The sequence below is a fragment of the Phoenix dactylifera genome, chromosome 12, assembly GCF_051530095.1.
Source record: "Phoenix dactylifera cultivar Ajwa chromosome 12, Ajwa_hap1_PhDact_Kaust_v1.1, whole genome shotgun sequence".
In the NCBI taxonomy this organism is placed as follows: domain Eukaryota; kingdom Viridiplantae; phylum Streptophyta; class Magnoliopsida; order Arecales; family Arecaceae; genus Phoenix; species Phoenix dactylifera.
The window spans coordinates 12,880,849-12,903,104 of record NC_143201.1 but is presented as its reverse complement, the minus strand read 5'-3'; the positions used below and the strand labels follow the sequence as shown (position 1 = coordinate 12,903,104).

The window sequence follows — 22,256 nt, the reverse complement described above, 5'->3', positions numbered from 1 at the left end:
TTCATTAACTTTAGTTTCGATCTAGGTGAAGCTTGACCGGTGGATCAAGGTTGCCCATGATGATATTTGCCGAACCTCAATTAAGAAGACAAGAGAGGTTCATCCAAGTTATCAAATCCAAAAATGATTTCTTGCACCTAGATCATTGATTTGCGAAGCTAAGAAAGCTATGGATTTGTGTTAAAATTATAAAAAGGAAGGGTGCCAATCTTGTCATAAAGTTAGAGATTAGCCATGACTTGACAGCAGTCCTTGGATAATCCTGCTTAATGATGGATAGTAGATACGAAGTGCCAGATAAAACAGAGCAAGGGGGGTAATTAAATTTCAGCCCAAATCACATAAAGGTTTCCCAGGATGGGAAGTGAGGCAGTATCATCTCTTTTTGTATGCTACCTCCTTTTCCTTCATGACTCGCGAATGGCCTGAGAAATTCTAAGCATACTGTGGAATCATACTTTATGGAAGCTTTGCCTATGACAAAGTATCCGCTTTCGTTTGGTAAGTAGAACTATTAGAAATGACAAGTTGGCTAAAATGAACTAGTCTTCCAAGTCTCCAATCGAAACCAACCGCAACTTGCCACCATATATCTCTGGGAGTTGGCTCTCATCTATATCCTCCAGTAGTGTTGCTTTCAGGTTCTTATCGTCAACAAAGACAAACTGCACAAGATCAAGACAAATAGTATTAAAAGGTTCACAGGAGCTTAAAATTCACAAGATTGTTGCTTGAGCTTTCAGTGGTGTGCATAATAAGCAGTAAGATTACTGAAACATTGACAATCCTCTCCTACAAAAGCTTAAATAAGAAGTCAAAATGGACAAGTTTTAAGAAGATTACCTTCTTTTTGGTGTTTTTGTCGATAAATGGTAATAACATCTTCCATGCCTTCATGAACATATAAGGTACATGGATTAAAAACGCTTTGCCAAGCCTCTCTGGGTAGTAATTCTGCATTGATTGGACAAGAAGCCACGTTGTCATTTGCTATAACAGCAAAATTTCTTACAAATGCATTATAGATTAAGACAATTACTGTGATTTTTCGAAATGAAGTTCACATGCCTATTAAAATACTATCTCAAAGAGATTGTCCTCAAAAATCAAGAGCTAAAAGAGATGTCTGTGCACAGATAACATGCAGAAATAACTTATTTAAAGTGAGCCCAACCTTACCTCTTCCAGTGTCTTTGCAATTATATAGATCTTTTTCAATATACAAGTTTAATAGTTCTATTGAAGGCATGAAGAGAGAATCTGATGACACTTCACTTGGAAAATTGGTTTCCTGCAACTTTTATGAGGTAAACGCTAACAAGAAGAATCTCTCAAAATGGGATTATCAGAATCCTCAAGGATACAAGATTTCAATCCGAAAACATCTCCAGGGTACCTTAAATGTTTGATTAGTCTGTTGGTCATTTACGCTTGGCTTATATCTTCTTTCTTCCTCTTCCCATTTCCTTTTTTTCTGTTTTGCTTGGAGCCAATTTCATGTTCTCCCCTACACATCAAGCACGTCTCATAATCGCCTGAACATGTCCAGTAGAACATGCTTTTTGCTGACGCTGTCTATGATGACAATATATAGATTTTCTCTAATCTGGTCATAAACATCTTTAACTCATAGTTCTTTATCCTTGAGAGGATACTTCTATTGTTTTGCTACGTTAGCAGGCCATCCACATTACTTAATTCATATCATTTCAAGCCTTCTTTTCACTTTCTGTGTGTTAGATGGAGCCAATATTCATGTTCAGTCCTTCCCAGAGAGTCTTTTGGCACAGAAAACCGGATTTTGGGTCATACCCCCTCCAACTGTTTAAGGTTCTGGGTTCAATCCTTGGGAATTCTTTCTCAAGAGTCCGGAATGGGTAATAATATTGGTAGTGCTCCCACTTTTACTTCCAAAAGGAAAAGGGGAAAAAAAAAGGAAGAAAAAGATATGTTATGCTTTGTGCTCATGCTAAATATCAGGCTTTGTGATCATCCGTTCACAAACATCCTTCCCCAACCAGTAGAGTGGTAGTTCTTAGTCTTTGAAAGGTTGCTCCTGTCATTTTGCTGTTTTTGCATGATTTTATGCTTCTATACAGCTCAGTCCATTTCCACTCATGTAACTTCATAGGTTCTTACTCAGCTTAGTCACTCTGTTTCTGTTTCTCTGTCTTTGATGTCTGTAGAATAGTAATTATGTTTCCTCAATTTATTCATTCAGAGTTAACTGCTTATGTCTTAACTAAGCCATGGTACATATAAAACTTTTTACTGTCTTGGACACTCCTAAACTTCTCCTTCAGGGCCCTGCATATTCAGCCTTTTCTGCGTGCTCTTAATCCAAGTCTGTATCGATTGAGCATAAACTTTGGTTCCTTTCTTGAATGTTTCTTTCTTATTTATGTTTCTCATGAGTAGAGGACAGATTTATTTCATCGATATATAGAGATACTAAGATATCCTCTCATGAAAATGGTGATATCCCACCAGCCTCTCTCTCCACTCAAGGGAGTACTTTGCATATGTTCAATATCACTAAATATTGTGTTCCATGGTATGTTTTCTCAATTGACATACTCTTTCAGGGAACTATCTTCCTCTTAAATATTCATAGCATATTATTCGGGAGCACTTGTGAATTCTTTCTTTAATTTATTTTGAATGCGTCAAGAAAAATACTATATCGCTAAGGATCATATGAAACAAACCTGCATGATATCTAAAGCTGCAAGATATGCCCGAATGTCACAGTTGGAGTACCCCCACCCTTGAAGATCCACAATTGCAATGAACTTCTCCTGACCGCTAGGTATTCTGCAATTTGTGTTATGAAGTCAAATGAAAGCTGTGGCATCTAAACACCATATATATTTAAATATTTTTTCTGTGGAATCTTTAGAAAAACTTTGTAATCTAATACATTCCATTGATGTTCAAAAAAAATAGATATTTATTTATATGTTATTTTTTTATTTATGTTACAATGGACCTTACTATAAATCAAATCTTATCCTTCGAAATGTCCAGATCAAACTCACGCACAATTTTCCCTTAGTGGATTAGAGAATTGTATATTATCTTTGGCTCCTTGCACAGTTTATGAGATCTAGATGAAGTACCTGGCACATATGTTGTCGAGAAGATATACTATGAGACCTGTAATTATAAAAATATGCCATGTAAGAGATGGTATATCTTTTTGTGCTTCAGCTCATGCTTAAAAGTTATCTACTTCAAGGAAGAACACTTTTGTGACCAGTGAGATTTTTTCCCCTCATAATCTTTTCTCTTATCTGTTGAGAGCAACTTACGCTTAAACTCATCGATATCTCGCTTGGAGTAGTAGTGTCTAGCAGCAAAGCCAACTACTATAGGGCGCCCCATCTTATCAAATCCTTGCAAGAAAAGCTTCTTCTGAATAAGCTCATTTTGGACTTCTGCCTCTGAGATGAAACCATTTGGGACAGCTCCTTGTCTCCACTTGAGGTATTTCAGGAACATAGCAGAAGCCTTCTCGATATCTAGATCACGTGCACGCAGAAACCTTCTGAGCATCAGGTTGTCTGCCTCCTGCATGTTTAAAACCCAGAAAATACATCACAGATGAGAAGTTCCAAGGGAAACGCCTAAAGTCAAATAGGAGAACTTTCAACCATAAAGGAAAAAAATGAGAATGACAACATAACAAAAGCAGAAAGTTACACAACAATCTACGTGAGCGACCAAAATCTGAACTCCATAGAGAAAGATCTAGTCTCCAAAGGTCATTCAAGAAGAACAAACCTATCATTAGAAAAATAATTTGATATAGTACACTATGGAATAGATTAGTTTCAAAGAAAATGCATCAAAAGTGCATAGATATCAGCATCAATATAAAGAAAATGCATCAAGAGTGCATAGATATCAGCATCAATAGATTTTTGCTGATTTCAGATTTGAAAGTAAAGTTGTGCGATCATCAATACGCATGTACCACATTATGAGTATCAATCAATTTATTTTGTGCTGAGTGCTGATGTTAGCTCATGAAGAAAGGTATGCCACCAGGGAAAAACATAATAAACTTGGTTTCCTAATCCAAGTGAGCTCAGGAATACAGCTGATGATAGGCCTAGTCCTAAACTAATTTGTTATCTAGGTACACTGGCTTTCTTTAGGATTGTCCTTAACTTGGAAAATATATTTACAGATCATGGAATAGAGAAAGGGGAATTGAATCACAAATAATAGAAATAAAACATCATGAAGCAATCACCAATTAGAATGAAAGGTTGAGAGTTGATTGATATAGGACAGCAGATGTAATCAAAGCCTAACGACATCTTAATAAGACAGGGTACCTTGACCGGTCGTAACAGATAATGCATCCCTTAATAGTAATGGCTCGTTAAGAACAACTCAACTTGCAACCCAAAAGGCAAAAAACAATCAGCTGGGTTACTTTCAAGATTTATTCTATTATGTAGTCAAGACTACCATCTATCCCACATAAGTCTTCTTGTAGAAAAGTGTTGCAGAATAGTATCATGGTTGACAAATCAACCAACGAAATTGTAGAAGAGACAAATTGAATCAAGAAAATAGCAAACAAGTATCGGAAAAAAGTCAAAAAACATAAATGGATGAAAACAGAATCAACACAAACATTGCATAATGGTATCATGGTTGACAAATCAACCAATGAAATTGTAGAAGAGACAAATTGAATCAATAAAATAGCAAACAAGTATCGGAAAGAAGTCAATAAATATAAATGGATGAAAACAGAATCAACACAAAAGATAAAAATAGTAACAGAAATCAACCAAACAGAGCACAACGCTTCTTTTTCCTTCCTGGTCTGAACACAGTTAGATGATATAAACATAATTAAGAAATAGGGGGGTCTCAAAAGATTTGGTGAAAGTAGATGAATAATTTTTCCCATAAAATTAAAGTCATTAGATAAAGGGCCATCCAATATGATCGAATTAGTAATTATATTAGAATCATGTTATTCGCTAGATAGATTTAGTCCCGCATGTTATTCGCTAGATAGATTTTAGATACTTATGGAAGATCAAGAAACCCAAATAATATCTATGTCACAACGCAGGATCTCCTTTAAAATAGCTAGTCGGAAGGTACTATTTGGGTTTACCCAGGATCTCATCCAAAATAGTTAGCCGGAAGATATTATTTGGGATACTTATGGAAGATCAAGAAATCCAAATAATAGCTATGTCACAACCCAGGATCTCCTTTAAAATAGCTAGTCAGAAGGTACTATTTGGGTTTACCCAGGATCTCATCCAAAATAGTTAGCTGGAAGATATTATTTGGGTTCCTTAATCCTCTATAGGTACCCAAGATCTAAACCGACATGGGACTAAACAAACACTCGCACGGGTCCTCATAGAGATCAATTTGTCCATAAAGTGGGAGATGTGGAATGAGTGAACCAGAAGACTTTTCTATTGAAATAGTTTTAGTATTCATTGCGATTTGCAAACCACATATTATATTGTTGAAAGATCACTCTTGAATAGTGCTCTTCCCTTTTACTTCAATCATTCCAATTTTCCCCTTTCCTTTTGGTTTCTTCCATCTCTTTCATCATCACAAGCCAGAAAACTACTCTTCGATGCACCTCCCTCTCTCCTCCCCCCCCCCCCTCCCCCTTTTCTTCCTCCAATGAATCTTTTTCTATCTCTATTTCCTTGCCAAGAGTAAATGCACGCAAAATCATCAACAAACAAAGGCCATAAAAACTCAGCAAAAAAAAAACACCAAAAAGACTAGTCTAATCAATAAGAACAAACCCAAAAAATCTGAATAAACTGACAAAAAACAATCCGACTTAGAATCAAATAATACCCAAGCCAATTAAAAAGGAAATAAATCGACAACAAAAACAAAAACAAAAACGGAAAAGAAAGAACAGAGATAGATAGAGAGAGGTAAGTTGAAACCTTGGCAGCGGGGTCTTGGCGCTCGACGAGCGTCCTCAACGAGGCCACCATCTTCCTCTCGTTATCGTCACTCCCGGTGAGGTCACCGTAGCCTTGAGGGTCCATGGCCTCGGGAATCCTCTGCTGGTGGACTCGAAGAACAACCCCAACTCTCTTCTTCTATATATAAAGAAGAACAGAAGAGTAAGAAGAAGAGAGAAGAGAAATAGACACAGTTGATCTGTGTGGTTTCATGTTCCACCCACCCTCAAAAATATAATACAGCAAGGACGAGAGGTGGAGGTTGAACCCTTAAATGCCCCGTTTCCTCTGAAATGGAGGGAGAAAGAGGAGGAACCGGGATCTCCACAAGATCTGGTGGTATATGCACGCGTACGCGAGCTACGAGATTCGGGTTGTATCTTTCGCGCGAAAGAACGATTGGTCTTCTTTCGCGACTTCGTCCGTCGGATCGCGCTCCACACATACCACAAAGCAGTCCGCACAGCTCTTGACTCTAGAGGCAAGCATCGTGCGATCCAAACCGGTCGGCGAGCAACGTGGCCTCTCGCCCTCTACACATTAAGTCCAAGTGGAAACACGTGACAAAGATAGATCCTTGAAAACACGTTTCTCAGTGGAATGGGGATGCCTCTAGCTCTGGATCCAGAACCGTGGGCCGGGTAAAGATTTTAAAACAGGTGATGGCAGAAGACAAGATGAATTGATTTATCTTGATCGATATAAAATCTTTGAAAGAAAATTAAAAAAGTACAATATATTTCAATGTTTTATGTTATCTTATTCCATAGTAGATCGTGCTTGAGTTGAAAAGAAAAAACTAAACAAAAAATCTAAAACTCTATCTTATTAACATTCTAGCACACATAAAAATATAAATATATTTATATATATTTATTTATCAATATTTTTAAGTGAAATTGTGATCCATCTTGTTCCATTAAATCTTTATCCACATCATTTACAATTACCGTTTCATAATATATTTTTGTTGTGGTCAATATATTTCTTGAGCTTGTAATGACTGTTTGATGTTTTGACTCTTCTTATTTGCATCATATGTAAATAACTAACATAATAGTTGAATTATATATATATATGTATATTATTTTTAATATTTTATAATTTATGAGATGGTATTTTGAATAAATTAAATAATTTAAAAATAGTTAAAAAATGTTGACAAATAGCTTGTTAAATACTCATTTTCTACTCGACTGTCATATGAGTGTAGTATTTTAATTGAATTTAAATTTGGATTTGGATCTAATAAATATATTTTAGATTTAAATATAAATATCATCAAGCCTAATCGGATTGGAGATGGCATTTCAAAATTTGGGATTTATATATCCTGTTTCGAAGATATCCGTATGCGGACGGCGAGAAAGTCCATGCCGCTAGCGGCTAGCGTGAGTGGGACCGGAGAGGCGTGGAAGAAATCACCGCAAAAGTTGACGACCCGTCGACCCACCATCCGCCAATCACCGTTCCCTTAGCCTGACGCAGGAGCTGGAACACAGTACATACAGATCAGAAAGAAGCCGGGAACCAAATACACTGCAACCAATAAATACTTGACACGTGGATTTCTTAGAGGACTTCCAGCTCCAACATCTGACTCCGGCCAGGCCCATGTACTATGCAATCAAGGGTCCTGAAAAAATTGCGGCAATGATTACGTTAAGGTTGCACGTTGGCCGTCATGATCCACCGATCTATATGACTAGATCTGGCTCATTTTAGAGGATGGATGGTCCAGATCGGATTCTAACTATGGACTCATTCTATTTTTTTGTTCGGCTCTAAATTTATTGGCTTCAGACCCAATCCGGCTCGTTTGAATTTTAGGTTTCCAACTCAATCACCTAACACGATCCGACCCAACCAACCCCGATAAATCATTTGGGGATGAAAAAGCTCAAACTTATGTTATTCTCTAAGTTATGCCTTATGACTAATATGCATGTCCTGCATATGAGGAGTATTTTGCATCTTGAGTTTATAGTTCCAATTCAAAACATAGAATGATTCATGCAGTTTCATTGCTTGGTTGTGAAGGTTTATTAAAGAATAATGAGCATTTATAGCAACAAAGTGACAATTGGGTCACGAAAAGGCCTGAGTATGAAGACATGGGTTGTTTCCTAGATAATCTGATTTAATGAGCACTACATGTTGTTTTTACAGCCGGTCAACCTTATTTGGTTTGTGGTTTTCTGCCCTTCAATATTCAAAAGAGAAGTCATTGAGACTGCTTTCTACATCATAGATATAGTCATACTCTTTCAGATTCATTTGGATCCGACACGGACCCGAACCGGATCCGACTCACACCCAAACTAGATGCGACTTGGACCAAATTTTTTGGGTTGGGACAACGGGTTATACATGGACCTCATTCGACCCAAATGACCTATTGCGTCAGAAATTTTAGCAATGGACTTGACCCGATCCGATCTTCTATTGGATTAGGTCTGGGTTCAATATTAGGACTCGAATAAGGAATAAGGTTGGGTTGGGGTCACCCATGATCTGGTCCGATCCGATCTATTTGTACCCCTAATTATGGTGGTCCTCAAACGATACGTATCCATGATACGTCCAACACATGCTCTATCGCCATATAAGTCGTGTATTTAATGTGAAACTACATGCTGCTTTTTTTATTGCATCTAACTCAGCACTTGCTGCTGAGGTGAACTACCCGCTACATTGTGTCTTGCCAGCTTGGTTGAAATGTTAACATGTTTTCCATGTTTGCAAGGACTTCTGGAGTCTACATGATATGTTGTCACATTTAATGTTCAAAAAGTGCTCCAATGATTTAGGTTTAATCAGTATTTTCCACATTTTTCACTGTTCCATTGTAGTGCATGTTTTTCTGTTAGATAGATACTTGGTGTAGCCCCAAGAGTTATGATTTATTTGTTTCTTGTCTTAAAACATTGGTAGAAAGAGAAAGCTAGAATAATGCATGAAGTTTATATAAATACCATTGTGGAAGCTAGGATGGTTATAGCCTTGCTAATCTGATATAATTCAAAAAAAAAAATTGCTTATGCTTTGATTAAAATGATGTTTCAACATTTATATATGTCACTGAGGAGACCATTAACCATTTTTTTTACGGTGCCTTAGGGCGGTGCAGGTTTGGAGGTGGTCGTCTGTTTCTCCTCCACTAGGGTGGGAGTCGGCAAAGGATCTAATACATCAGATTAAGGACTCTATGCGAAGCCTGAGCACCGCAGAGGAGGGGATTATGAAAGCATACTTAGCCTATCACATTTGGTTGGATAGGAATGTCCGCTTGTTTGAGGGTAGGAGGTCGTCCCGAGGACAGTGGTAGAGAGAGCTTTGATCCATGCTACGGAGGTTTCCACAGTGACCACACTAATTTTTCTTGCGATGACTAGAGATATCTGGGATACCCGTACTGCTTTGACAACGCCCATATTTGCCCTTCTTTCTTGGATACCTCCACCCCTGGTTATCTTAAAATGATTTTTGATGGTGGTATGTTGGTGAATGGAGTCTTGGGAGGTGTGAGATTTGTGATTGGAGACCATCTTGGTAGGCTGATTGCAGCTGGCGGGTGGCGTACCCCGGGTCTGATCGTTGTCGGAGTGGAGTTACAGGCAGCCTGGGAGGGTATCTCCCATGCGAGGTGCGTTCTCGGTGCCGATAGGGTATGCCTTCAGGGGGATTCCTTTTCAATGATTGATTGGATCTGTGGTGGGACAGATATGGAGATGACCCCCCGCTGATTGGAGAGATACGTCGACTGACCATGGAGTTTACCTCTTTCCAGACAGCATATGTGTTCCCGGAGGCGAACAGAGCAGCAGACTGGGTCGCCTCATTTGTAGCTCGCCACTCCAGAGATTTCATCTTGACATCATTAATAGTTTTACCTCTTTCTCTGTATTTTTTACTTTCTTTTGATCTGGCAGGCTGTACTCATATTAGAACTATATAAAATGTCGTTTTTAACCAAAAAAAAGAGAAAAGGATTTCATATGAAAGTGAATTCTAGGTTATTCGGTGTTAAGCATGCTGAATTTTTTTAAAAAAAAACCATGGCTGAACCTGATCGGGTTGCCTATGTAACCCTTCACAAGGGGGATCAAGCCACACGTAGTTCTTTTTAAGTTTCAAAAATGCAGCGAAAAAATAAATCAAACAATTGAATTCATGCATGCTTACAAGTTTAAATCTAGAAATCAGCACATTAAGAACGCATATGATTATGCCGGAATCGTTTAAACAATTATGCTAAAACTTTTATGCATGATTAACTATCAGATATAAAACTTAAGAACTCTATTCCAATTAATCTCCGAATATCCATCGAATGGATTCTGGAGATATCTCCGTGAGGAGCCCCAAAAGAGGGTAAAACCTCGGAGAATCGGACTTAGACCTTGACACCATAATAAATGATTAATGCTAGATTAATACCTTTTATGATGGATGAAAGTTGTGGATCTGATCCTTGACTTCGCAGCCACGTATATGAATGGCCTCTACGAGAAGTACACGCGAAGTCCTGAAGGATCTTCTTCCGCAACAGTGCTAGCAGCTACAGAACACTTGAAAGCTGAAATCTGCTCGCCGGGATTCAATCAACTCTTGATCAATCGTCTTGAAGCAGATGGAGATGAGGTTTGTAAGGAAAGTAGAGGACTCAGACCTAATCTTGAATCTTCTAGATATTCACCCTGAAAACCCTATCTAAAATGGAGAAGAAGAGGAGGAGGCGTGTGAGGAAGAAGGCTGCAATGGATGTGTTTTCAGTGCCCATGTTTGAATCCTTTTATTGGTCTCTAAATTTTCGTTCAAAATTCAAAATTTATCTTCAGAAAATCTTCTTTAGTTGGCGCATGCAAAGGAATAGGAACAACCCAAATCAGATCTCAACCAAATCTGATTTAAATTCAAATTTTAGACACATGTGCAAGAGGGGAGGAATTTGAAATCCATGCAGCAGAATTTTCCTTCCTCTTGTCGCATATATTTCATTTGAAATTTGAATTTAAATGATTCAGAGGTTCACACGCTAGCTAGAAAAGTTATTTGATGTATGAAATCATTTAATATGTTGCTTAATATTTGAATTCAAATTCAAACAACAAACAATGTCGCCATGTGTCAAGCAATGGGTCCATGCGCCATGCAATAATTTTGGTTTATTTAAAATTCATGAAATCCAATTCCATGTCACCACCAATTGCCACATCATCGGAGCCTAATCCTCTTGGGTTACACCTAATCAAATTTGGTCAAACCCAGATTAAAACAAAGTAATTTGGTTGAACCCAATCTAATCAGGTCTGATCCCGATTGAGCTCAAATTGAATCCAATTCAATTTTTGGCTCATCCAAACTCAATCAAATTGAATTAATTACTTTGTATTGGACCTAATCCAATTAGGTAAATTTCTAATTAAGCGCAAATTAATTTAAAATTAATTTGATCAGCTTAAGTCCTTTTTGGTTCTAACCTAATCGAATCAGGTCAAAACTCTGATTGAGCCCAAAGTTGAATCTAATTCAATTTGGCTCATCCTTAGCACAATTACTCAATCAAATTAAGTTTATTAGTAATTTAATTACTAATTAATCCTCCAATAATTACTTTAATTATTTTATAAGATAATTTGCTAATCAAATTGACCAAATTACCCTTGAATGATTCTTAATCATTCACCAGCCTTCTTGATCAATCAGAAATCTTCTATGCGTGTGACCTCATAGGTTCGATCCTAGGCCGGTAGTATAGGAACAACTTCCTATACTAATCGATGTGACCATCTAGCAATGGCACCCGACATCCGGATAGGCTGAATATATGCGAAGCAAATATTCTGGAATCCTGGACTATAGTTACTATATAATTCAATCTCTTTGACTCCTAATGCCAGGATGACTTAGAGCTCACTGTCAACCCTATAATTAGTACATCCATTATGTGATTAACTTTAGATATCCCGTGACTCCTCACTGGGATTACCCTGGCCAAGGTTTTGCTAAATTAATCACAAGACATTATCTTCCATTTTCAGGAGGGGTCAATTCCATCTTGACTCACAACTGACTACGCAAGTACTTGACTGCACCCAGTGACCTTCCGTCACTGAATTAAAAATTCAGGTAGTTCGGTACTAAAGTACAGTGAGTTGCTTGCTAGTCATAGATTGCGGTCTCAGGTCAGAGGGCCAAACTTATACCCATATCCACTCGGAACATCTCTCGACAGTAGAGCATTCCGGAATTGGTCACATTTAGTGAAATGTACTCCTATACTTCACCTGTGTGGCATACCAGTATCTCCACACTCCTTAGTTAAGAGGACAACTAACGTATATGTCACACAATGACCTAATCTCGATAATGCTGTCGTCCTAGTAGCAATATATCATAACATAAGTCCTAAGGACTTCATCATATAAAAGTTCATTTGAAGATGAAATGATGAATAATGCCAAATAACACTTTATTAATTTGTCAATTCATTTACAAAATTCAACCATCAATATGCTGACAATTGATATTTAGGATACAAATCCCAATAACTTCCACTTAGCCTAATGCCAATCGGCATAATATCTAATACCCATCTTCGACTTGTGTTCGTCGAATTCTTTGATTCCGAGGACTTTGGTAAATGGGTCAGCCAGATTTTCTATTGTGTCAATCTTCTGAAGATCAATATCACCTCGATCGATGATCTTTTGAACCAGATGGTAGCGACGTAGAATATGCTTGGTCCGTTGATGTGCTTTGGGTTCTCTTGCTTGAGCTATGGCTCCAGTATTGTCACAAAATACAAGCACTGGACCATTAATGGAGGGTGTCACTCCAAGCTCAGTGATGAACTTCCGCAACCATACAGCTTCCTTGGTGGCATCAGATGCTGTGATATATTCTGCCTCACATGTAAATCTGCCACTGTATGCTACTTGGAACTCTTCCAGCAGATGGCCCCACCCTTAAGAGTGAAGATATATCCTGACACACTCTTGCTATCATCTTGATCTGACTGAAAATTTGAATCGGTATATCCCTCAAGTTTTAAGTCAGAATCACCATAGATAAGCCACTAATCTTTAGTATTTCTCAAATACTTAAGGATGGTATTTACAATCTTACAGTGGTTGCTACCTGGATCAGACTGGTATCTGATCACTACTCCTAGTGAGTATGCCACGTCTGGTCTAGTACATGTCATGGCATACATTATAGATCCCACTTCCGAAGCATATGGAATTCTATCCATACTCTCTCTTTCTTGAGGGGTTGTCGGACAATTACTTTTAGAGAGGTTAATTCCACAGCCCATCGGAAGATAGCCTTTCTTGAAATTAATCATTACTGAACCTTTTCAGTATAGTATCAATGTATGTGGATTGGAATAATCCAAGCAATCTTCTAGATCTATCTCTATAGATCTTCATCCCTAGGATATAAGATGCTTCTTCCAAATTCTTCATGGCAAATTGAGATGATAGCCATACCTTTATTCCTTGTAATGCAGGAATGTCATTCCTGATTAAAAGAATTTCATCCACATACAAAATAAGGAATATAATAACTGAACCATTTGTCCATTTATAAATGCAAGGTTCCTCTTCATTCTTAATGAAGCCATATGTTTTGATTACCTTATCAAAATGTATATTCTAACTCCGTGAAGCTTGTTTAATCCATAAATGGATTTTTGAAGCTTGCACACTTTAGACTCATCTGCAGATGTAAAATCTTCAGGTTGTATCATATACATTTTCTCTTCTAAATCTCCATTTAGAAATACGGTCTTTACATCCATTTGCCAGATTTCATAGTCTAAATGTGCTGCTATCGCAAGCACAATCCGAATGGACTTGAGCATTGCCACAGGAGAAAACGTCTCGTCATAGTCAATACCATAACGTTGACGATATCCCTTGGCAACTAGACGGGTTTTATAGGTCTCTACCTTTCCGTCTGCGCCCCTTTCCTTTTGAATATCCACTTACACCCTATGGGTTTAATCCCTTCGGGTGGGTCAACTAATGTCCATACATCATTGACCTTCATGAATTTCATTTCGGATTGCATGGCTCCAAGCCATTTATCAAAGTCATACCTCTGCATTGCATCCATATATGTGACCAGATCCTCATCGTTTTCATCAAGTTCGATAGGATCCCTGTTCCGGACCAAAAAACCATAGTATCTGTCCGACTGACGTGGTACTCTACCCGATCGCCTTAATGGTGCATCTAATATAGGTTCTGGATCTGATCTAATCAAATCCGACTCAACTGGTTCAGTAGATGGTGTCGGATTTTCTACATGTTGAACTTCTCTAAGCTCAACATTAGAGCTTTTTGTTTCTTCACCAAGAAATTTCTTCTCTAAGAAAATTGCTCTATTGCTTACGAACAACTTTTGTTCTTCAGCAAAGTAGAAGTAATATCCTTTAGTTTCTTTAGGGTAACCAACAAAGAAACATTTGTCAGACTTGGGTTCAAGTTTGTCTGTCTTCAAACGTTTGACGTGCGCCGGACATCCCCAAACCCTAAGGTGAGAGAGCATCGGCTTACGTCCAGTCCACATCTCATGTGGTGTTTTATTTACAGACTTACTTGGAACCTTATTTAGAATATAGCAGGCTGACTCAAGAGCATATCCCCAAAAGGATATGGGCAGATCAGCAAACCCCATCATGGATCGAACCATGTCTAACAGAGTTCGATTTCTCCTTTCTGACACACCATTATATTGTGGTGTACCAGGAGGAGTCCATTGGGAGAGAATCCCATTTTCTCCTAGATATGTCAAAAACTCACTGGAGAGGTATTCACCTCCTCGATCTGATCGAAGAGTTTTAATACTCTTTCCAATTTATTTTTCTACTTCATTACGATATAATTTGAACATTTCAAATGATTCAGATTTATGTCTCATTAAATAGACATAACCATATCTAGAAAAGTCGTTTGTAAACGTAATGAAATATGAATACCCATCTCTAGCATTTGTACTCATTGGCCCACATACATTAGAATATACAAGGGTCAATAAATCACTGGCTCGTTCACCTTTTTCGATAAAAGATGATTTGGTCATTTTACCAAGAAGGCATGATTCACAGGTTGTTAATGATTCACAATCATTAACATTGAGGATTCCCTTTTTACTTAACCTGTTCATCCTGTTCTTGTTAATATGACCTAGCCTATGATGCCAAAGGTAGACATCCGTAACATTATCTATTCTAGAGTACTTACTTGACTTGTACATTACATTAACAGACTGTGATAATATGTAAATTCCATTACTCAATTGTCCCTTTATTACAGTAACACCATTCATAATGATATCACAAGAACATTTTTTTATTGAAATTTCATAACCGTTCATGGCCAAAAGGCCTACGAAAATTACATTAAATAAGAACATAGGACAATAATGACAATCACTCAAGACAACTATATGAGAATTAAAAACAAGTTTGAGATTTTCTAAAGCTAGAATTGGAACAGATCTTCCATCTCCAACATTCAGGAATCTCTCGTTGTTTTCAATTCTCTCATTGATTTGAAGTCCTTGCAATGAATTGCATATATTAAACGGACTTCCAGTATCTAATACCCAGGTCGAATTATCACATATAGAGAAATTACAAGGTGTTATCATAATACCTTGATCAGCAACTGATTGCCCTTTTCTCTTGCTTGGCCTGTTCGGGTCAAGTGAGGCAAGGTACTGAGGACAATTCCTCTTCCAATGCCCCTGCTTCTTACAAAAGAAGCATTCTGCCTGACTTTGGTCATCCTTAATCTTTTTGGTCTGACTATGCTGAGTTTCAACTTTCTACACCAATTATTGAAGTTGGGACCAGTCAACTTGTCATTATCCAATAATGAGTGAAGTGACAAACTTGTGGTCATTTCTACATAAAAGAAAATTTGGCAATTAGTATATGAATTGACTAAACACAGTAAACTTGGACTTTAGTCTAAAGATACCCCCACTATTTTATACAAATTGGTAGTCTCTACCTCCAATTCGAAAAATTACTCTTAATTCTTTAGTGGGCACTAGAACCCAATAGATCGCATATAGGTCCGAGTGTGGCTCGGCTAACCCATATGCACCTATTGATAGGTTCTAAACCAGTTGCTTCACCAAACAACTTCTAGTGATAATTTTGTCCTAGGTTTTTTGGCAGGCGTATGGCGCCTCCACCAAATACTCTAGTTAGGTCCAACCATTAAATGATAGGGTTAAGTCTAATCAACTAATAGACGGCCAAGCCCGATTGTGGCTCGGCTCACCTGACCGTCTATTGAAGGTACACTTAACTCATCATATACTGAATGACAATTCCAATGCTTGATAAGTATCAGGCGTGTCGCGCCTCCAATAATTATCAAAATATTGGACCCATTATCATCCAACTTAATGGGAGGATATGATCTAGTTATCCCCATAACCATTTCATTTTAAGGACCTAATAATTTTAGAGGATTTCATAATTAGGATAGATGAGAAGATCTGGTTAGTCTAATTTCTCCCACTGACTTCACCAAATCATATTAGACTCAAACCGGTTAAGGAGGCACCTAAATCAGTCAAACTGATTTTCCTTATAGGCATGGGCTAACTCGAATCATTAAGTGATTCAATCAAAATGTGATTGACCATGTGGGCCTGGTAAGTGAGATCGGTGGAAGGGATATGCCATTAACTCGACAAAGACGAATCAGTGCGAGTAGCTTCCAATTAAAAATTACTGGTCAAGCCAAAATTATCTAAGACACCGACTGATTAATCAATTTCGATTTGATTACTCAAATAACTTGGGCTACACCTCTAAGCTTAAATCAAGTTCCATCTTGGTCTAATCAAAGACATGGACTTGATCCATCTACAACTATTGTAAATTGACCTAGAATTTTCTTGACCTAATCTAGTTACTACTTAATTAGATTTGATCAATTAATTCTATTTGTCCATGTATGATTCTAACCTTAGGTCTAACCCAATCCTAGAAACTTGATTCAAGCTAACCCATATGCCCAAAGAATTATGCAATGTCAATTAATTGAGTTACAATTCTATTTCATAACACTTAATTATCAATTAAGTTTATACTTATGAAAGTTTTGATCATTGCATATTTCTTTTTAATTACATATTAATTTCAATCTTTCAGTTCTTAAAACACATTTTCAGAGCTGAGTTTTTGTAATTAATCTTATGTAATCAGATTTAATTCATGTTTAAGTCATTATGTTTTATGTTCATGCATCACATATACATAACAACATGAATTAACACAAACAACATACATCTTATGTATTTGTTTTTTTACTTTTATTTTCAGATCTGATTTGTTCATTAAAATCAGAGATCATATGAATCATAAATTTTATTTAGATCTAATCTAAACAATATTATGATTTCAGATTTATTCATGTTACTAATCCTAACACAAATATGCATCATATGCATCCAAAATTTTAGATCTACTTAATCGTGCATAATTAACAATTAAATCAATCATAAAAAATACTTTAGATCTAATCTAAACATGTTAATAATTTTAGATTTAATTGCAAGAATTAAAACATAAAAGTTTAAACATAAATCTTGCTCTGATACCACTGAAAGTGAATCCTAGGTTCTTCGGTGTTAAGCATGCTGAATTTTTTTTTAAAAAAAAACATGGCTGAACCTGATCGGGTTGCCTACGTAACCCTTCACAAGTGGGATCAAGCCACACGTAGTTTTTTTTTAAGTTTCAAAAATGCAGCAAAAAAAAAAATCAAACAATTTAATTCATGCATGCTTACAAGATCAAATCTAGAAATCAGCACATTAAGAACATATAGCATTATGTCGGAATCGTTTAAACAATTATGCTAAAATTTTTATGCATGATTAACTATCAGATCTGAAACTTAAGACTCTATTCCAATTAATTTTCGAATATCCATCGAATGGATTCTGAAGATGTCTCTGTGAGGAGCCTCAAAAGAGGGTAAAACCTCGGAGAATCGGATCTAGATCTTGACAACATAATAAATAATGTATATATTTAACTATTTTACACAGCACTTATCATTATTTTCTTTGCACATATTTTAAATTTAACATAAGAAAATGTGTTCCCCTTCATCATTGCATTATTAAAAATAATTCGATTTTGCTTGATTTTATTGGTCCATCTAATGTATGCAGGTCGAATCAAATTCATCTGGGATGACCCCTGAACCCAAATCGCATGCACCCCATGAATCGGATCTTCCCAACCAATTAGAGTCGACCCCAATTTTCATTTCTCAGCACGTGTCCTCCCTCCCGTCCGCATGAACCTAGCAACATCATGTCCGATTCTCCCTTACGCCCATCTTCATCTCAACCAACGGCAGCAACTCCGAATCCCCTGCATCCTCATCCCAACTCCATCATCTCGGATAAATCCCTGCTTCAAAACAGAGTCCGGATAAGCTCAAACTCAGCATCCGGATTAGCTTCATCCCGTTGTGATCTTCTTCCGTTCGGATCAAGCAGCCAATATCCCTCCGAATAACATCCTAACATCTCCCAGCAAATTTCGGAATCCCAGCTCCTCTATTCTCAGCCGTATCCATCGTTTTCAAGTCTCCCGTGTCTTCATCTCAACTAATCTCCCAACATCCACTTCATCCTCCCGAATTCCACATCCATTTCATCTTCCCGAGTTCACAGCGATCCTATCAACGGCTACCATCCGCATGAGATTCCTTCTTCCGGAATGATCTCAAGTTCGTAATCATCCGTGTTCAAAGCTCATCTTTTCTTCTCCCGGACATCTCCCAGCTTCTCCCGCGATGCATGCCAAGCAAACAAACTTTTATCTTCATCCACATCCTCAACCGAATCCAGACTTCATCCGGATTTGCTCCCAGCTTCATCTCTTCCGAATTCCTCTGTGTTCGTCCTAGCTCCCCTGTTCCAACATCATCCTTATCCCGAGTCCCAACTTCCTCCCAACCTCCTACGGTTTCGATCTAAGCTTCAAGTCCCAGCTGTCAACCATCACAGCTTCATCTCTTCCCAACGTCCAAGTTCATCTTCCCTGCTCAATGTCCAAGCTTATCCTCTCATCCTCTTCCCCTGTTTCGGTTTCCTCTCAGCTATTAGCCGAGATCCTCTCAGCCGTGAGTGCCATCCCGCGTCTTCCACGACTTCCTCTGCTTCGAAATAGAGCTCCAACCTCCACGTCACCTCTGAGATCTTCTCCACATCACCTGCTCCCAGCTCATTCCAGCCATCCGCAAGATACCCACCGCGTCTTCATCCTTATCCTGCACTCGGAAGGAGGAGCTAGGGGGAGTTGGCAGCCGTTGATCCATCTTTATCTCGACTTGGAAGGAGGAGAGAGGGGGAGATTGCAGCTATAAAAGGAGGAAGCTTCACCGGGAGAAAGCAAGCTTGGGTTACCAGCCAAATTCCCACAAAAATAAGAGGGAGAAAATTTTGGGCATTCGGGAATAACTTCCCATATGAAGAAATAATGAAGTCTACGTTCATAGGGGAGTCGCCGGAGGAAGAGAAGGAAGGAATGGGAGCCTGCTACTGTGCTGCTGCTGCCGTCCACCACTGCATGGAAGTCTGAGCTCTTCTCTAGATTTGGATGTAGCCCTAACAAAAGAATAAGGGATTTGTATTTATTTTTTTATTTCTATTCTTGAAGTTGTATGAACTTATTATTTTTAATGGATATCTTGTTTTAACTCATATTTAATTTCTGTGATTTTAAGTATGACGTTTATACAACTATTTTTCATGATCACTAAGTAAATATAAGATAGTCCATGCTTAGGAAAGATGCAGTGTCCCGCCACATTAGTTTAGGATAGACATTTCATGTCAACTGAAGATGGATTATTCCCAAATTACTTTTATGAATTTCTATTTAAATGCTTATTAGGCTTGTAGCCAATTTGCATGTTAATCCAAGAATAAATTAAAATACAAATAACCCTTGTTCCGATGTTAGTGGTGAATTCCTTGCCCTAGGTTTCCCCAAACTAATATCATTTTAATTACATTTCTTATTAAATTGCTTAGTTTAATAGTCTTCACAAATTCTCTTTTTCAAATATTTTTAAGAAAACAACTGTACCCCAATTTCTGTGGATCGATATCCGTAATCACTATCCTACCAGATATGTGCTATTGCGTGGTTTTTAAAGTTGACTATCAACCATAACTGCACACATTTCATTTTGAAAGGTGAAAATATAGATAAAAGCACACTATGTACCATCTAGATGTAGACCAAGATTTTGAGGAAAATAAATAATAGTCCAAGATGCGAGACAAAAATACAATAAGCAGAGATTGTCCACACCACAAAGTCAGAAAGTAATGTTAGAAACCTATCCCAAATGTGATGTATCAATGTCTGGTCTGGAATGAGTACCGGTTATGTCAGCTTAAATATCTTATCATTCTTAACTCTCTTTCTCTCTCTTTCATACCTGCCTTCTTGTGCATGCACAAATATACTAAAATAGAAAGATTTTTGAAACCATTCATAACCCCACCCAAAAATAATAGCTAAAAAATATTATTTGCGTTACTTAATTCTGTATAAATATCTGTGATTTGCCTAGTGAATAACTAATATGGGACTAAACACAACCCTGCATGGCCCTCACATACTCCATCTAAGCTTTGTATCCTTGCTAGGTTAAGGATTTAAATCTATTCAAATCTAATTACAACTACCATAATCAATCTGTGGTCAGTCCCAAAAGACGTAACATCAAACATCTTGTAGCCTAGGCCTGGTCTTCTTAACTGGCCTAGAAGGCTTGGCTCAAAAATCTAAATCTAAAAATAAAAAGAAAAGAGAAAAAAAGGAAAAGTATATATATATATATATATATATATAGAGAGAGAGAGAGAGAGAGAGAGAGAGAGAGAGATAAAATATATATTCTCCCTCTTCTCTCCTTTTGCTCTCTGTTTTTATCCTCGTGACCTATCTAACCCTCGTGGTACTCCTTGTAGCATAGGTTGACCACAGTAAGGGATCATATCTCATAGCCGTTGGGCAATATCTAGTCCTCGTCGAACATTGCTAGATTTTGTTGTCCTTGATATCTATTGAGCCATCTACATCCTAGATTTGATCAGACCAACACGGAGCGTCCACACTACCGCTTGGCCAGTGTCTTTCCAATTAGATTTATGATTATGTATATGAATATTTGAAAGACATTGGTTTTATTGGATTTGTATTTTGAAAGAAAATTGATTATGTATTTACGCTGATTTGTGGTAATTTATATTGGACTATTATATCTTATGTTATTACATAATTACCTAGTTAAGGTATTTATTACTTATTGGGCTATCGAGCCCATTATCTTTTTTTTCTTTCTAGATTCAGATACTCAGTCGTGGATATGGGTATTGCTCCAAGAGTGTGATTAGAAATGGGATTCAACAATATCAACATAGTTTAGATTTGTTATTGTCTTTTATAGGATTATTAAATGAGGTTTAATTGTTGTAATACTTTTAAATATTATTTATCAGTCAGATTGTTAATTAATTAAATTTTAAATTTTAGTTATTTTAATTATTTTAGCGATACATTTGATATCCGGTTGGAATGCTTTAAATGCATTTGGAGAGAGTTTTTTTTGTGCATGCGGTGGTTGCTGCAACATTGTCTCGTGATTTTAAGTCGGAGGTGTGACAAGATTTAATAGGCTATAAGCTACATCTGTATTGCTGCCCTTTTTAATAGTAGATGTGGGACTAAACATGCCCGTATAATCCTCATAATTTTTGTGTACATTTTTTCAACGTGATTGACATTAAAGGACGTCGTTGAGAAAGTGGTTGCAAGTCGATGTCCAATGCCGACCACACTAATTCCAAAATCCATGAGACAAAAAGGAGAATATCTAATGAAATTTGGCCTAAAAACACGCAACCAACAGAAAATTTAAAGCTATGTTCTTGGCGATGGTTGCCGGGTGATGGAAAAGCCACAGCTATCGCATTGATTGAAGACTTGAAGTCTACCCAAGCAGTTGGTTATGTTTCCTCTGTCCAATTCTGCTAAATTGATATTTTCAGAAAAATAAAAAAGAATCGTCACATCGATGCCTGCAAATGTTGACTCTGTTTCTTGTAATTTAAATGAAAAACTTGAGTCATACATTTCACTTTGGGTCCATTAATTTAAATAAGGCTTAAACCTATCAAAACTATTACATGATATAAACAAAGCTCGGATTTGAA

The 22,256-nt window shown here is 37.3% G+C and overlaps 1 protein-coding gene across 2 annotated transcripts; it reads right to left on the bottom strand.

Moving 5' to 3' along the window:
* Positions 1-252: 252 nt before the first annotated feature.
* LOC103724072 (Sec14p-like phosphatidylinositol transfer family protein) lies at positions 253-6,477 on the bottom strand. Of its 2 annotated transcripts, XM_008815223.6 has the most exons (7): positions 6,200-6,477; positions 5,955-6,113; positions 3,312-3,570; positions 3,120-3,156; positions 2,709-2,814; positions 844-954; positions 253-665 (listed from the first exon to the last, which is right to left on the bottom strand). In XM_008815223.6, the coding sequence occupies exons 2-7, from the start codon at positions 6,057-6,059 to the stop codon at positions 543-545; spliced, it is 741 nt and encodes a 246-aa protein (XP_008813445.4). In that variant the 5' UTR covers positions 6,060-6,113; positions 6,200-6,477; the 3' UTR covers positions 253-542. The 2 variants fall into 2 exon arrangements, with proteins under 2 accessions (XP_008813445.4, XP_089782750.1); XM_089926624.1 differs by lacking the exon at positions 6,200-6,477 and having other exon boundaries at positions 5,955-6,193.
* Between the last annotated feature and the right edge of the window lie 15,779 nt (positions 6,478-22,256).

What these genes read in the sequence shown, in the direction of transcription:
- LOC103724072 (XM_008815223.6), bottom strand. Translation starts at nt 6,059, where the DNA reads ATGGACCCTCAAGGCTACGGTGACCTCACCGGGAGTGACGATAACGAG. An exon ending in AGATATCGATGAGTTTAAGC is followed by an intron (nt 3,157 to 3,311) that starts GTAAGTTGCTCT and finishes TTATAATTACAG; the next exon opens with GTCTCATAGTATATCTTCTC. An exon ending in CTCGACAACATATGTGCCAG is followed by an intron (nt 2,815 to 3,119) that starts GTACTTCATCTA and finishes CACAAATTGCAG; the next exon opens with AATACCTAGCGGTCAGGAGA.